The sequence below is a fragment of the Natrix helvetica genome (genome assembly GCF_964273705.1).
Source record: "Natrix helvetica genome assembly, chromosome: 1".
Taxonomy (NCBI): Eukaryota; Metazoa; Chordata; class Lepidosauria; order Squamata; family Natricidae; genus Natrix; species Natrix helvetica.
Window position 1 is genome coordinate 237002264 of NC_138548.1, and position 14953 is coordinate 237017216.

The following is a 14953-nucleotide window of genomic DNA, read 5'->3' on the forward strand; positions in this document are numbered from 1 at the left end:
ACGCCTACTACTTCGGTGACTCCATCCAGCCACCTCATTCTCTGTCGTCCCCTTCTTCTTTTGCCAAAAGAATTTAAGCACTCAATCTTTCCCAGCATTAGGCTCTTCTCCAGTGACTCCTTCCTTCTAATTAGGTGGCCAAAGTATTTTGAGTTTCATCTTCAGGATCTGGCCTTCTAAAGAGCAGTCAGGGTTGAACTCCTCTAGGACTGACCGGTTTGATCGCCTTGCAGTACAAGGGACTCGCAGGAGTCTTCTCCAGCAACATAGTTCAAAGGCCTCAATTCTTTGGCGCTTAGCCTGTCATATGATTCAACTTAGGAGAAAGCAAGAAGTATAACATTTCCAACAATTTTATAATGGTCAGATAATTACTGTTGGTAGTTGCCCTTGATATCATGCAACCCACATTTGGATTTTCAGAGTTTTGCATATCTTTCCTGATTTCAGAAAAAAACCACCTTGAATTTCTACAGTATGTCTCTGTAATACTAAGAGTGAACCAAACAACTTCCAGTAACTAAAGATCAGTCTCTCACATTACTGTGGAACTAGCTTCTGTTCCTCAATGGTAAATTGCTTCAACACAGTAATATTTGAACTTTTCCAGAATGAACTGCTTGTTTCCAGCCCTGACACATTTCTGTAGAATTTAGATCTAGACCTATCCCATGGCTACTGCGAAACACTTTCTTCTTCATTCATTTTCTTGTACTTCTTCTTTCTTTGGGATCATATTTTTGCTTTATAAACCGTATGTGCTTCAACATCAGGTGACAGACAGATGGCCTGATATTCTCTCCCAGAATTCTTTGATACAAAAGAGAATTCATGCTTCCTTCAAAGATGGTAAACCCTGCAAAGCTACCCCGAACCATATTACCCCTTTGATGCTTGACGGCCAATATGTGATTCTTATTGTGGAATGCAATGTTTAGCTTCTGCCAGACATAGTGATACACATTTTTGACTTACTGGTCCATTAAAAAAAAGGATAATCCAAGTACTTTTTGAAAAACTTGAGGCAGGCTATTGTCTATCGGCACTTTTATAAAATGGTTTTCTATTAGTGGATTCATGAACATTGATTTAGCCAACATGAGAGGCTTGCAAATCCCTAACATTGTTCTTTGTGACTTCCTGGGTGGTTTTAATATGCAAAAATATAACACAAGAATAGGCAAAAATTGTTCTATGTCTGCAGGGTGAAAATTTATCTATTTTATTGGGCCAGCTGTATCAGAACGTAAAGTAAGCAATAAGATAAGTCTAAAAAACAGGAAGATATTAGGCATACATAAAATCACTTCAAATCTTAAAATCCCTAGGGGAAAAGGAATAGGAATTCTAACCAAAATCTGGACTCAAATGTATGGAACAGGTCACTTGCCAAAAGAATTTAAGCACTCAACTTTTTCCCCATTGTTAAATAAACAGGAATTATAAAATGGTCTGAACACAGAATCATTACTTTTATCAGTCAGGCACCAAAAATTGTATTAGAAATCTTTTCTTAAGAAATTCAAGAAAAACAGAACAATGTGATAAGCTTTAATGTGGCTTTATTACAGATAGTATAACTAGGAAAAAATGCTCAGTCTGAAAAAATAATCAAGAGATATTTAGAAAAACAAAAAAGACCTGTTTGTCAAATTACTCAGAAGCCTTTGATTCTATAAAACATGAAATATTGATCACAATCTGGAAGGGAATTGGAATGGATGGCTAAAGGTATTAGATAGTGAATCTATTATTGAGCGCAAAATTCTTTGAAGACTGAAGGAGCTTTTTCAAACATGTTTTCAATCAAAAAGAAAAATGTACTAGAATTATGTCCTTTCACCTCTCCTCTCCTTTTCTGTGTCTCTACTGAAGAAATATTTGATGAACTAAACACTACATCAGGACCTTCAATACTTCTGGAATTAAAGATAGGTAGTATGGACACAATTTAAGATATGTGGCTAACTCTATGCTTCTGACAAAAAAGAATAGAACTTGAACCTTCTAACTGACAAAACAAAAAAAAGTTAAAAGTACAAGTTATATTGTAGTACAAAAAAGAAACTAAGATGAATATACCTTCTAGGAAAAAAGACTCTCAGAAATATAAACCATAGTCAATAATGCCCTTCTGCAGCAAGAAAGGTGTTTTGCCCAGCTATTTAGTTTCGCCTGGAACATGGAAAAATAAAGAGGAAAATAGAAATTATCAGGAAAGTTTTTTAGACCTGAAGTATATTCTGACCTCAAGGGAATTGGATTTAAAATTTAAGAATGACCAAATACCGTATCTGAAAGATTGTGAGAAACAGGTTGTGATCAATACCATATTTGGCCATTTCTCCTTTAAACTACAAAACATAAGCCAGTACTAAAGGAGACTGAGAACAGACTGACAACTTTTTAAAATGCAGCTTTGAGGAAAATCTCAAGAATCTCTTCAAGTCACAAAAGATTGATCCTGAAATCCTAGAGATGGCACAAGAAGAAAGAAAGGTCATAAAGACCATCAAACAAACCAAACCTGAGAGGAATGGGTCATATACTCAGTTATGACGCTATACAGAGAACCCTGCTAGGAGGCTCAGTAGATGAAAAAAGAATTCAGAAACAACAAATAGATACTTGGAATAGCAATACACATCCTTACTTACTGATCTCCAGTTCAGTGACCATTCAAACTTACGACAGCACTGAAAACTGAGACTTACAACTAGTCCTTCCAATTGCAGACATTGCAGCATCCCCATGGTCACCAGATAATTATTCTAGTGCTTGGCAACCAGCATACATTTAATGATGGTTGTAGTCACATGATAATCATTTGCAACATTCAGAGTCAGCTTCTGACAAGCAAACTCAATGGGGAAACCCACAAGAAGTTGCAAGTCGCAGTAACATGATGTCATTCTTGGCAATCTAGGGTAATTTTCTTAACTACTATAGCCAGAAAGAACGTTGGTCTTACCTGAACGTTTTTTTCGGTTGAGTGGAGGGAGGGGTCACAGAAGGGTTATCACAGCCTGATTGGTCCATTTGACTGAGAGAAAGCTTCTTAACCTTCGGCTTCTCCCGTTGGTTCCCAGTTTCCGCGATGTCGTTGCATGCATCTGTAACAACAAACAAAGACAAGGGAAAGCCCCCCCGGGGCCACCCGATCCTACACCTCCCGGACCCTGTCTATCTAACTAGGGCGGGAATGTGACCCCTCCCTCCACTCAACCGAAAAAAACGTTCAGGTAAGATCAACGTTCTTTTTCCAGTAGAGTGGAGGGAGGGGTCACAGAAGGGACATACCCAAGCTACGTCCCCGGGCGGGCAGACTGGGTCCCAGGTGAAGGATCGGCCACCACCCTCTGGAGGACCCGCCGCCCAAAAGATGCCTCAGCCGAGGCATAAGCATCCAAACGGTAGTGCCTAATGAAAGGCGTAGGAGAGGCCCAAGTGGCCGCCCTGCAAATATCCTCGAAGGGCGCTCTGGTAGCCCAGGCCGCAGTGGTAGCGGCACTGCGGGTGGAGTGGGCAGTGATTCCTGACGGGGGAGTTTTCCCGGAAGCACTGTAAGCTTCAACTATTGCCAACCTAATCCATCTCCCGATAGTGGAAGAGGACACCTTACGTCCCAACAAGCCCGGCTGAAAAGAGACGAACAACGCCTCGGTCCTCCTAACGCCCTCCGTCCGTTTCAGGTAAATGCGGACAGCGCGGCGGACGTCCAGCCTGTGCCACTCGAACCCCTGCTCCCTTGCAGGATTGGGACAAAAATTTGGAAGCACAACCTCTTGGGCCCTGTGAAATTGAGAATTCACCTTCGGGATAAACGAAGGATCCAAACGCAGGACAACCCTGTCCTGGTGGATTATACACAGATCACTGCGAGAAGGAAGAGCCCCCAATTCTGAAATGCGCCTGGCCGATGTAATGGCCACTAAAAACACCACCTTAAGGGTGAGAAGGCGCATGTGCACCGTCCTAAGTGGTTCGAACGGGGAGCCTGTCAGAGCCTTGAGGACCAGAGTAAGGTCCCATGTCGGGAATCTATGAACCGGAGGCGGACGGATGTTAGCCGCCCCTTTAAGAAAACGCTTAACCAAGGGAGAACGAGAAAGGGTGGGGGAACCCTCCCCCCCCAGAATGGTGGCCAAAGCCGCCACCTGTCGCCGGAGCGTATTATGCGACAAACCGTCCTCTAACCCCTTCTGAAGGAACTCCAATACGTCCGGGACGGTAGCCCTAGAGGGATCCAACCCCAATGGAATACACCACTTTGCAAACGCCCTCCAAGTGGCATTGTAAATCCTAACCGTGGACGGTCTCCTAGACGCCTCTAAGGTGGCTATAACTCCCGACGATAGTCTCCTCCCCCTCAGGATCCCCCGTTCAATAGCCAGGCGGTCAGATGAAGCCACTGAGGCCCTGGGTGATGCAAAGCCCCCTGACTCAGAACGACCTCCCCTGGGGGAATCCTCCAGGGGTCTGCTACCGACAGCTGGACCAGGTCCGCGAACCATGGTCTCCTCGGCCAGTACGGGGCTAACAGGATAACGAGAGCCCTCTCTGTGACTACCTTCCTTATCGTACGGGGAACGAGGGGAAGGGGAGGAAAGGCATAAAGAAGGCCCGGGGGCCACCGGCTCCTGAGAGCATCCGCTCCTTCCGCTGACGGAGACTGGAAACGGGTGAAGAACCGCGGCAGCTGGGCGTTGTCGGGGGAGGCGAACAGATCCACCAGGGGCGTGCCGAATCTGCTGCATATCTTCAGAAACAACTCCGGCCCCAGTTGCCACTCGCCGTCGTCCAGGGTTGTGCGACTCAGCCAATCCGCCTGAAGATTGGACACCCCCGAGATGTGCTCCGCTACTATCGAAGCTAAGTGTCTCTTTGCCCACAAGCCCAACGCCTGCGCCTCTCGCCAAAGGGAACGGGAGTGAGTGCCCCCCTGGCGATTGACATGGGCCTTTGTCGCCACATTGTCCGTGAGCAGGAGGACATGGCGCCCCCGCAGGTGATGACGAAAAGTCCTGAGGGCAAGTCTCGCGGCCTTCAGCTCCAGCCAATTGATGTTGTGGCGGAGATCCGAGGCAGACCAACATCCCTGGGTCATGTCGGAGTCCATCACGGCCCCCCAGCCGAAGAGGCTGGCATCCGTCGTCACGGTGACTCTCTCGGGCTCCCAAAAGCAAGCCCCCTGTTGCAGCGCTGGGGACATCCACCACCGAAGAGAGAGCCTCACCTCCGCTGGTAGAGGAACTGGCCGCAAGGAGTTGCTCATCATCCTTCTCTGGACTGGAATCAAAGCCCACTGGAGAGGTCGCAGATGGAGCCGAGCCCAGGGCACTATCCCTATACAAGAGACCATCTTCCCCAGAAGTTGAGACAAGGTCAGGATGGAAACAGACCTTCTTTTTCTTACGGAGGAGACCAGTTGACGTAGGCTGGTCAAGCGGTCTGGGGATAGGCGAACTCTCCCTGACTCGGAGTTTATCACTGTCCCTAAGTGGAGGATCTGTTTGGACGGGGACAGGTGGCTGTTTGGAAAGTTCACTGAAAACCCTAACTCCTGAAGCCAACGGATCGTCAGCCGAAGATCCGACGTGGCTCTGGGGAGGGACTCCGCCTGGACCAGGACGTCGTCCAAGTAGCACTGAAGTCTCACCGGGATGGAACGTAGGTAAGCTGCCAGTGCTGCCAGGACCTTGGTGAACGTCCGCGGAGCTGAGGCCAGACCAAACGGGAGGGCCCGGTACTGGTAATGTCTGCCCTGGTGGGAAAACCTGAGATAGCGCCGGTGAGACTGGAGAATGGGGATGTGGAGATAGGCCTCCGTCAAATCTACTGAGGCCATGAAATCCCCCTTCCGAATGCCCTGCAGGATTGATTTCAGGGACGCCATCTTGAACCGCCTGTAGACTAGGTAGCGGTTGAGACGTTTCAGGTTGAGGATTGCCCTCCAACCCCCCGAGGATTTTGGGACTACGAACAGATGTGAGTAGTAGCCCTGACCCCTCTCCGGCCCTGGAACTACCTCCACTGCCCTGATGTCTAGGAGATGGGCGACAGCGAGGTCCATGAGACGACGGCGTCCCGGGTCTCGAGCCGGGGGGAAGACCTTGAAAAAACTCGGGGGTTTGGAGAGGAACTCTAACCTTAGGCCGTGGCGAACGGTCGCCCTGACCCAACCGTCTGATGTGATCTGATCCCACTTGTCCGCATACAGTGCCAGGCGGCCTCCGATGGGATGACTCGGGTTCGAGTCATTTCCCCCTGCGGAAGGGACGGCCGCCCCCCCCTCGAAAGGGCCGCTTGGACTGCGGCTGATACCTAGAACGATCTTGAAAGTTCTGCCTATTGAACTGCCTGTCCTGCCTGTATGGTTGGTAACGCTGATCCTGATCCCTGTCATAGGATTTGAACTGGGTCCTGCGATAGGGGTGACTACGGGACTCCGCCTTTTTGGTGGAGGTAGGCATAACCTTCTTCTTATCTTTATTCTCTACTAAGATCGGCTCTAAGGAAGCCCCGAACAGATTAGTGCCTGCAAAGGGGGCAGCCACCAGGTCCCACTTGGCTTTATAGTCCATCTGCCAGTTCCTGAGCCACAGGAGCCGACGGGAGGCCACAGAGGTGGCCAAGGCACTAGAACCAAATCTAACAGCGTCTAGTGTCGCATCAGCCGAATACTGACACGCTGCCATAATTTTAGCTAAATCCTGGTGTACCCGCTCATCTTGGATCGGAATACGATCCTGAAGCTGGCGAAGCCACATAACCGTTGTACGGTTGAAGTACGAGGCGGCAGCCGCCGCCTGCACCGCCCATGCTGAGGCCTTGTAATTTTTACGTAAAGTGAGCTCCGCCCTCTTGTCCTCTGGCTTAAGCTTGTCTGCCGCGTCCCCCGAGACCACCGGGGAAGAGGAGACTAGAGCTGCTATGGGCTGATCTATAACCGGAAGCTGAATAGCCTGCACAAAGGACTTTTCCATGTTGTAGGCGCGACGGTCGTTGCTGCCTGGAGGAGAAAAATTAGAGGGACGGGCCCACTGGCTGGTAGCCACCTCTAAGAAAAGGGGGGGAGCAGGAATCTCTTCCTTATTGGTGGCCGTTGCTGAGAACATGACCATGTCTGGATCCGTGGGTGGTGGGACTGTGGGGTCCCCCGTGCCCACCTTGGTGGTCCTCCTAGCCTTCTTAAGCAATGGTTTGAACATGGCCTGGAGGAAAAGGTTGGAAGAACGAGGCGGTTCAGGGGCCGCATCCTCCTCCTCAGAAAACCCCCAATCATCCCTCCGTGTCTCCCCCCTAGAGGAGACCTCACTCATGAGAGAGGGGGAAGAAGCCCTAGATCTGGACCTACTAAAAGGAGTAACCCTAGTGTGATGGTAAGGCCTGTCTCTTTGGGCTATGCCCCTAGAAATGGCTGCAGAAATTAGTCTTTTGAGATTCTCAGGAAGGTGTTCTAGATCCTCCTGATCACCCTCCAAATCAGAGTCTGGTGCCACGTGGGGCCTACTATATCTCCTGCCCCTAACGGGACCTGCAGAGGTACCTTCCAACGGGTCCCCCCTATCTGCCTCTCTAGTCCCCAGGGAAACAGAAGGAGAGCGAGGGCCCCCCCGCTGTTGACTCCTATCAGATCTGCATGAGGAAGCAGAGGAAGAAGAAGAAGGGCTGAACCCTCTGGCCACAGGTGGGGAAGGGCAGGAAGCCACAGGGCGTGGAGATCTGGATCTAGGCCCAGGATCCCGGGCCTGTCTTTTCTCAGCTCTTTCGATGACCTTCTCTATAGCCCTGGATCGCCTGAGCTCATCCCTTTGCAGAGCTCTGGAAGGTCTGTCCTCTGCCGAAGGCCTAGAAGCCCGAGGCCTAACAGGGGGAGTGGGTTCAGCCTTATCATCGCCTGCCTGAGACGGCGCGGCCTGCTGGGCCTCTGCTCTATCAGCCATCGCCCCACTCACGTGCACCAAATGAATTTTGAAGTAGAAACAGCCCTTCAGCTGGTGGGGATTGCCTGCTCCGGGCCTCCGGTAAAACTGCAAACTGCACGGCCACGTTGTATCCAGCCTCTCCGTGCTGCAATGCCCAGACACGTGATCCAAAATGGCTGCCGGCTTCTTTGGGCGGTCCCTGGCAAAAGCGCGCCTAAAAATGGCCGCCGACCTCGCCCTTAGCTTCCTCTGCCTGCGGGCGGCCGCTCGCATGCTCGCCGCCCCCAACGGCACCCAAGATCGTCGCTGGAGCTCCTAAATCACCAGGAGATCTCCAAATTCTAGAAAAAAACGGCCCTGTGCCGCTGCTGCGGGCTGTAACCAGCCCCGGACTGCAAGCAATTCAAATCTGAAGCCGATCTGTCGCTTTCGCGCTGAAAAGCCCTGGCGCGCTGCAACTTTCGCTTAAAACATGTGCAGAGAACGCAGGGTCGCCCGGCACGCCTGAGACACCAGGCATCAGTCCGGAGCGACCCTCGAGACGGGGGAAGGAAGCCAGCGCCCCCCCCCCACTGAGTCTCCCAGCCTTCTGAGGGCAGCCGAACAACAGCCCTGTAAGGCAGACCCACTACAAAAAAAATTTTAAATTTACTAAATCAAAAATTCTAAATTTACAAAGATCAATTGTCATGCTACTGACTAACTAGAAAACCATAAAACACTCCTACTAGGAACCAAACCTGAGTCTTGGACCTTGACTGAGAGGAAACTCGGAACCAACGGGAGAAGCCGAAGGTTAAGAAGCTTTCTCTCAGTCAAATGGACCAATCAGGCTGTGATAACCCTTCTGTGACCCCTCCCTCCACTCTATGGAAAACTGACATAATCTGTCATAGTCTCATTGTCAGGGTTCCAAGTAACACCCCCAATGAAAGAAGACTCCAAGGCTTGAGTTTCCTCAAAGTTCCATGTTATTAGAGATGTCATATTGGCATTATTATTATTATTATTATTTTATTATTATTTTTTAGACTTGTTAGCCACTCCCTCTCCACGAAGGGACTCAGGGCGGCGTACAATAAATAAATCACATGTTACACAATTAGACATTACACGGAGGAGGTATAAAAATCACCACAACAATTGTTACAATACATACAACAACAATAATAATAAGATTAAAAATTAAAATACCCCAATTTAAAATTTAAAGTTTAAAATTGCCAGGAGGATTAGAGATAGAACTAGAGTTCAGCCAGGCCGGCTAGTTGGAAAAGGTGGGTCTTGAGTTTTGTACGGAAGGAGCGGAGGTCGGTAGTGATCCTAATGTCGGGGGGGAGGTCATTCCAGAGGGCTGGGCCCATCACAGAGAAGGCCCTGCTCCTGGGCGCCGCCCTTTGGCACTGCTTAGTGGACGGCACCCGGAGGAGTCCCTCTCTGTGAGAGCGAATTGGTCGTAGGGATGTATGGGGCAGGATGCGATCCCGGGAAAATATCTGGGAAAACCCGAATCTGAAGGTTTCCAGATTTTCCCCACCCAAAAGAAAGTTCAAGCCCCTGCCCAGCAACCACATGTACATCACATGATCCAGTCAGGCATCATCCAACTCTGGAAATGCCTCCCAGTTACACAATCGCAGCTGCAGGGAAAGGTGGCCTTGACTCATTGAGAAAAGAATGTTATTTTGACTATATCTCACCCTTCCCATTTTCCCACAGTAGAAAATGTGGCAGGCCTGATGGCCCAAGGTCTGACACTGACACATAACAACTACACCACTTAGAAACAGACTTGTCAGTCCTAATAGACAGTTGGTAAATGAGGACTATAAGTAGTCCTCAATTTTCAACCACTTGTTGATTAAACAGACTTTGCACAAAATAATACAGAAATGTACTTTTGAGATCAAGACTGGCAGAAATTAATAACCAAAGGGAGAAATTATTCCAAACTAAAAGAACGTTCTGTAACTGACTGTAACAGCCATCCTAAAAGGAACGAAGAACTTCAAAACTAACATTGAACTAAGAAGTTGCCAGACTATAATACTTTAAAATGTTTAATTCTGTAGTTTATTTATCTACCAAAGCAAGATGTCTCCTTTGTTACCAGCAGTCTAGTAGTTAATCTAAATAAAAGGTTGTTTATTGTATTACAGAAAACAGAATAAGAGTTAGAAGGGACCTTGGAAGACTTCTATGTCAGGGTGTGAACTCCGCCCTGGAAATTAATGAGTATGGATCTTGGCATATCCTTGAAGTATACTTTTGAAATAAGTAAAATAAACCTGAGGCATAATCTAAGAAAAACATTTTATTGTAAATAAAGTAAAAATACAAACTTACTAAATAATTACATCTTGGCAGAGAGTTCCTGTCTGCCTTTGCAGATGGACAAAGGAAGAAAGGTATGTGGAATGTATGACATGCGCAGTAAATCACTGCTGATAAGAGACAGTTCATTCTGCCATATAACTCAGAATGTAGGCACAGCTGGCAAACCAAATAAATGCAGTGAAATTCTAGTCCAACCCCTGCTTAGGCAGGAAGCCCTGCACTACTTCAGACAAATGGTTATCCAACATCTTCTTAAAATCTTCCAGTGTATTGAAGCATTCACAACTTCTGGAGACAAGTTGTTCCACTGATTAATTGTTCTAACTGTCAGGAAATTTCTGCTTAGTTCTAGGTTGCTTCTCTCCTTGATTAGTTTCCACCCATTGCTTCTTCTCCTGCCTTCAGGTGCTTTGGAGCATATGTTGCCCCCCTCCCTCTTTGGAGCATATGTTGCCCACCCCCACCCTGAGATATTGGAACACTGCTATTATGTCTCCCTTAATCCTTCTTTTCATTAAACTAGACATACCCAGTTCCTGAAACCATTCTTCATATGTTTTAGTCCCAAATCCCCTAATCATTTTTGTTGCTCTTCTCTGCACTCTTTCTAGAGTCTCAACATCTTTTTTACATCATGGTGACTAAAACTGGATGCAGTATTCCAAATGTGGCCTTACCAAGGCATTATAAAGTGGTATTAACACTTCATGTGATCTTGATCTTCACGTGATTGCAATGTTAAAGGTCATTTTACTTCTACATTTTACTTCTTAGCATGTTCAGAGAATAAACAGAAGGATTCTAAGATCAAAGTTAACTATCTAAAGTTATGTTTATTGAAATGAATTACTTACTAAAAGTAATGAAATCCTAACTTGTGATTGTAAACCAACATAACCTTCCAAATCTACTAGGATGTTGGGGACCCAATGAAACAAAATAAATAAAGTATTACATTAAATATTAGAATAGAAGGAAATCTCAGAAGTTCAGCAGTTTGAACCTACTCCTTGACTTCAATACCGCAGACCTGATTAAGTAATTCAGAAGACATTAGCAGTTCAGTCACGTTGTAAAAACCTTAAAAGGGATTTCTTCCTCACTTCAGTTTCAGCTAATGGAAAAAACAGCATTAACAAGCTGCTATAGCAAGATTTTTATCATGAGGGAGACTGAAAAAGAGAAGGAAGGAGGGAAAGAGATAGAAAAGGAACTTAACTACATTCTCTATGGTAAATTTAGATAAAAGTTTTCTCATTATTAGCAGAAAATGTCAGATTTGGTTCATAAATACTCGAAAAAATGTCCTCCTGTTACATATGCTATTATATATAGAATTATCCTTTTTGTACATCTGCCAAGAAATCTTGGTACATTTCCTGAAACACTATTATTTTTTGTTGAAAAAATGTATAGGCCTTTAAGTTGTACATATTTGTTCTATATGTACCTGTATCTACTGAATTAATAGCTAATACCAACAAAGTGCAAGTTGTTGTCAGGTTACATTGGCAATTGAAACCTGGATTCACATTGCTAAAATAAGTGATCATAAACCGTAACATCACATGACTACATTACTTAACAATAGCAATTTATTGTCTATGTGTATTCACCCATGTAGTATGGCTGTAGGATTATTATCCTTATCTTCTTTACTCCTTTACTTTACTTCTTTATTATTATGATTATCATTATTCTGTGACTTTATACGTACATTGAGAACTTCCAACCAGAGAAAATCCCTTGTGTCTAATCATACTTGACCAAATAAAGTATTTGATTCAATTCAATTGAATTCAATCCCAGCCAGTCACAGTTGTCATCATAACCTCAAGACATGTGGGTGGTTAAGCAGGAAGAGGCAGAAGTCCCAGGTAAGGAGTGTGGGGTGCTGTGGGGGAGGCCATCAGAGGATCTAGGAGGGCCAGTGCAGGCTGCATTTAAGTAAGGCCTGGAGAGACCAAAGACAGTTGTGGATGAGATGGGGGTGTACTATGGATGAGACATAAAGTGGAAGTGACTTATTAGAATGGCTTGGAACCTTCCCTACGACTTCCCCATTGAATTTGCTTGTGGGGAACCCAGCAGGGAAGGTCACCAATGGCAATCACATCATGGTTTCCTGGAACATCATAATTGCATTCCAGGCACCCAAGCACCAGCATCATTCACATGGCCACAGGGATGCTACAATGTCCAGAACTTTCAGGATCAGTCATACATCCATTTTTTCAGCTCTATCATAACAGTGAATGGTCACTGAATGAAGAATGTAAGTTGAGGACTACCTGTGACTGTCAATTTGCACCTCTGTAAAAGATATTCATGGAAGTAACTGCCTCTCTCTGCCTAATTAAGGCCCATCCTTCCAACTAGGAGCTGAGAAAACATTTCCAAGTTAAAGACAGCACTTGAGGGTTACTTCTATGTTCTAGCTCTTTGCTAAAAAAAATAAGGGAATAGACCACTGCTCAAAAAACCAATTCAAAATCTCCAAAGTAAGAATTCCTTCCCATAAACTACTTTTTAAAAGTTTTAGATTTAAAATAGAGAAGACATCTACTAGAAAGAAAATGAGAAAAGAAAATGAGTTATCTCATTTTCATAAGCACAAAGAATACAGAAATATAAGCACCAAAATTGTCCAATATCCTAAGACTGGCTTGATCAAAAAGACATGTACATTTGTCAAGATGGCCATCCGTGCCCATCCTAGATTCCTCTGTTTACTGTCCTCCCATTGTAAGACAAAGTACATGGCAGACAGAAAAACAGAATGGTTTTGGCTTCTTGACATCTAGCAAGTACACAGAGACAAAAAAGACAGAGAAGGTATTGATATGGTGAAGAAGAAGAAGAAGAAGAAGAAGAAGAAGAAGAAGAAGAAGAAGAAGAAGAAGAAGAAGAAGAAGAAGAAGAAGAATGATGTCCAGATATTATGAATTTCAAATGTTTAAGCTTAAAGTGTTTTCAGCACACTCAGAACACTGCAAATAAAATCTTCAGGAATTGAAATAAGATTATTGAATTTTTAAACATTTTGCATGTCTTGGTAAGACCCAGGAAAAAAAGATCACACCAGTTGTAGCCCTTCACACCTGATCCTCCCTCCTTCTGTGTCTTTTTCTCTTTCTTTGGTCTTCTTTCAACTTTCTCTGAACATTCCCCCCCCCCCCGCCCCGAAAACAAACAAAAAAAGATGCAAAAGCAAGGAAACATTTATAAGCAAAATTTAGGAGAAAGTTGTTTGAGGTTATAAAAGCCAGAAGTGTCTCACTCCTGTTCCAATTGGAGAAGGGAAACAACAGGAATCTCACCGAGTGAGATTATCTGGAATGGTTGCTTTCACAATAGGCAAGAAACAGATTCAGACTCATAGTCATGATGCTGGCTATAGTCACTCAAGTGCTGGAATTTTCCTATTAATAATTGTGATTTAGAATGCACAGTGAGGCATATCAAAGGAGCAAAGCACCAAAGAAACATTGTTCCATCTCCTATCTTCCCCAAACTCACCACACCGCTCAACGCTCTGAGAAGAAAGCTGGATCAAAAATGATACACCTTACTGGTACCCGTTTTTCATTCAGGGCAGGTCAAGAGTAATCCCCAGCACACCAAAAATAACTCTTGGTCTTGGATGATCAGATTTTGAGAGCTACTCACCAGCCATGGAATCAGGAGGTCAGTGAAGTATACAAAAGCTGCTCCCAGAGTGAAGCCAACAGCTACAGGGAGGAAGGCCAAGGCTCCAAACTTCCCAGAGTCCTCAGCTAGCTCAATTGCAGGTTCAAGAAGGGACCAGTAAGAAGCAGCCAGCATAACCTAAACAACAGAAGACAGTAGGCTATTCAAATCACAATTAAAGCAACCTCATACTCATTCCCTGAGAACCCAATGAAAGGAAGTCACTGTTAATATCGACTTCAATTTACCAAACAGAGAGGGAGGAACCGGTGTGGATTTATATACAACGCATTGTTCCTTGGTTTAAACAAAAAAAGTTAAGCAGAGTCTAAATATTTCAAATTAAAAGTCAGCAACTTGTTACCTAGGAATCATAGAACCACAAGGCTGGGAAGGGGCCATTCAGCCTAATCTCATATTTAATAATCTCATATTCGGTATATGTGGCTTCCAAAGAAAATCTAAAAGCTCTTTACCAAATGGTCATTTTATTATGGAATATAAAAGGCTTGTTTTAACCACTGCTTTTTCACTATGGCTTTGACCAGTGCAATTTGAGCAGATCGGTGAAAGATTTTTCAGCTATCCCTTGAGAATGCACAGAAGTGTTGACAATTTTCAATCCAACTATTTATTCCTGCTTAATTCCTATATTTTATCACAAGCTGTTGTTGTTTTCACCCAATCAATTTTTTCCTTAAAAGCAGTGCAGCAGGTGTTTTATAAAAGCACACCTGGGCTAAATCTTAATATATCGTAATGATGATTGTTAGGACTTGAACTGTTAGCTATATTTATTCCTGCCTTCAGAGAATGTCAGTTTATCATTTATTCAATTATCTTAAACTTTCTTGATCACTGTTTCGTTAAATAAAATAATGATCAATTTTTAAAAATCCATCCCAAATCCCCTCTCCACAAGAGCTTTACTGAGGTATTTTAATTGATTGGGTTTTTCCCCATTGGTATTCTGTATGTGCTGCCTTCTGTTTACAATG

General features: G+C 45.0%; 1 protein-coding gene across 2 annotated transcripts in view; it reads right to left on the minus strand.

Annotated features, from left to right (window-relative positions):
- The window catches only part of SLC39A11 (solute carrier family 39 member 11), a 358016-nt gene that overhangs the window by 299810 nt on the left and 43253 nt on the right, over positions 1 to 14953 (minus strand). For both annotated transcript variants that reach the window (XM_081938779.1, XM_081938778.1), the window contains exon 4: positions 13935 to 14093. In XM_081938779.1, coding sequence (XP_081794905.1) covers positions 13935 to 14093 — 159 coding nt within the window. The remainder of the gene's footprint in view (positions 1 to 13934; positions 14094 to 14953) is intronic.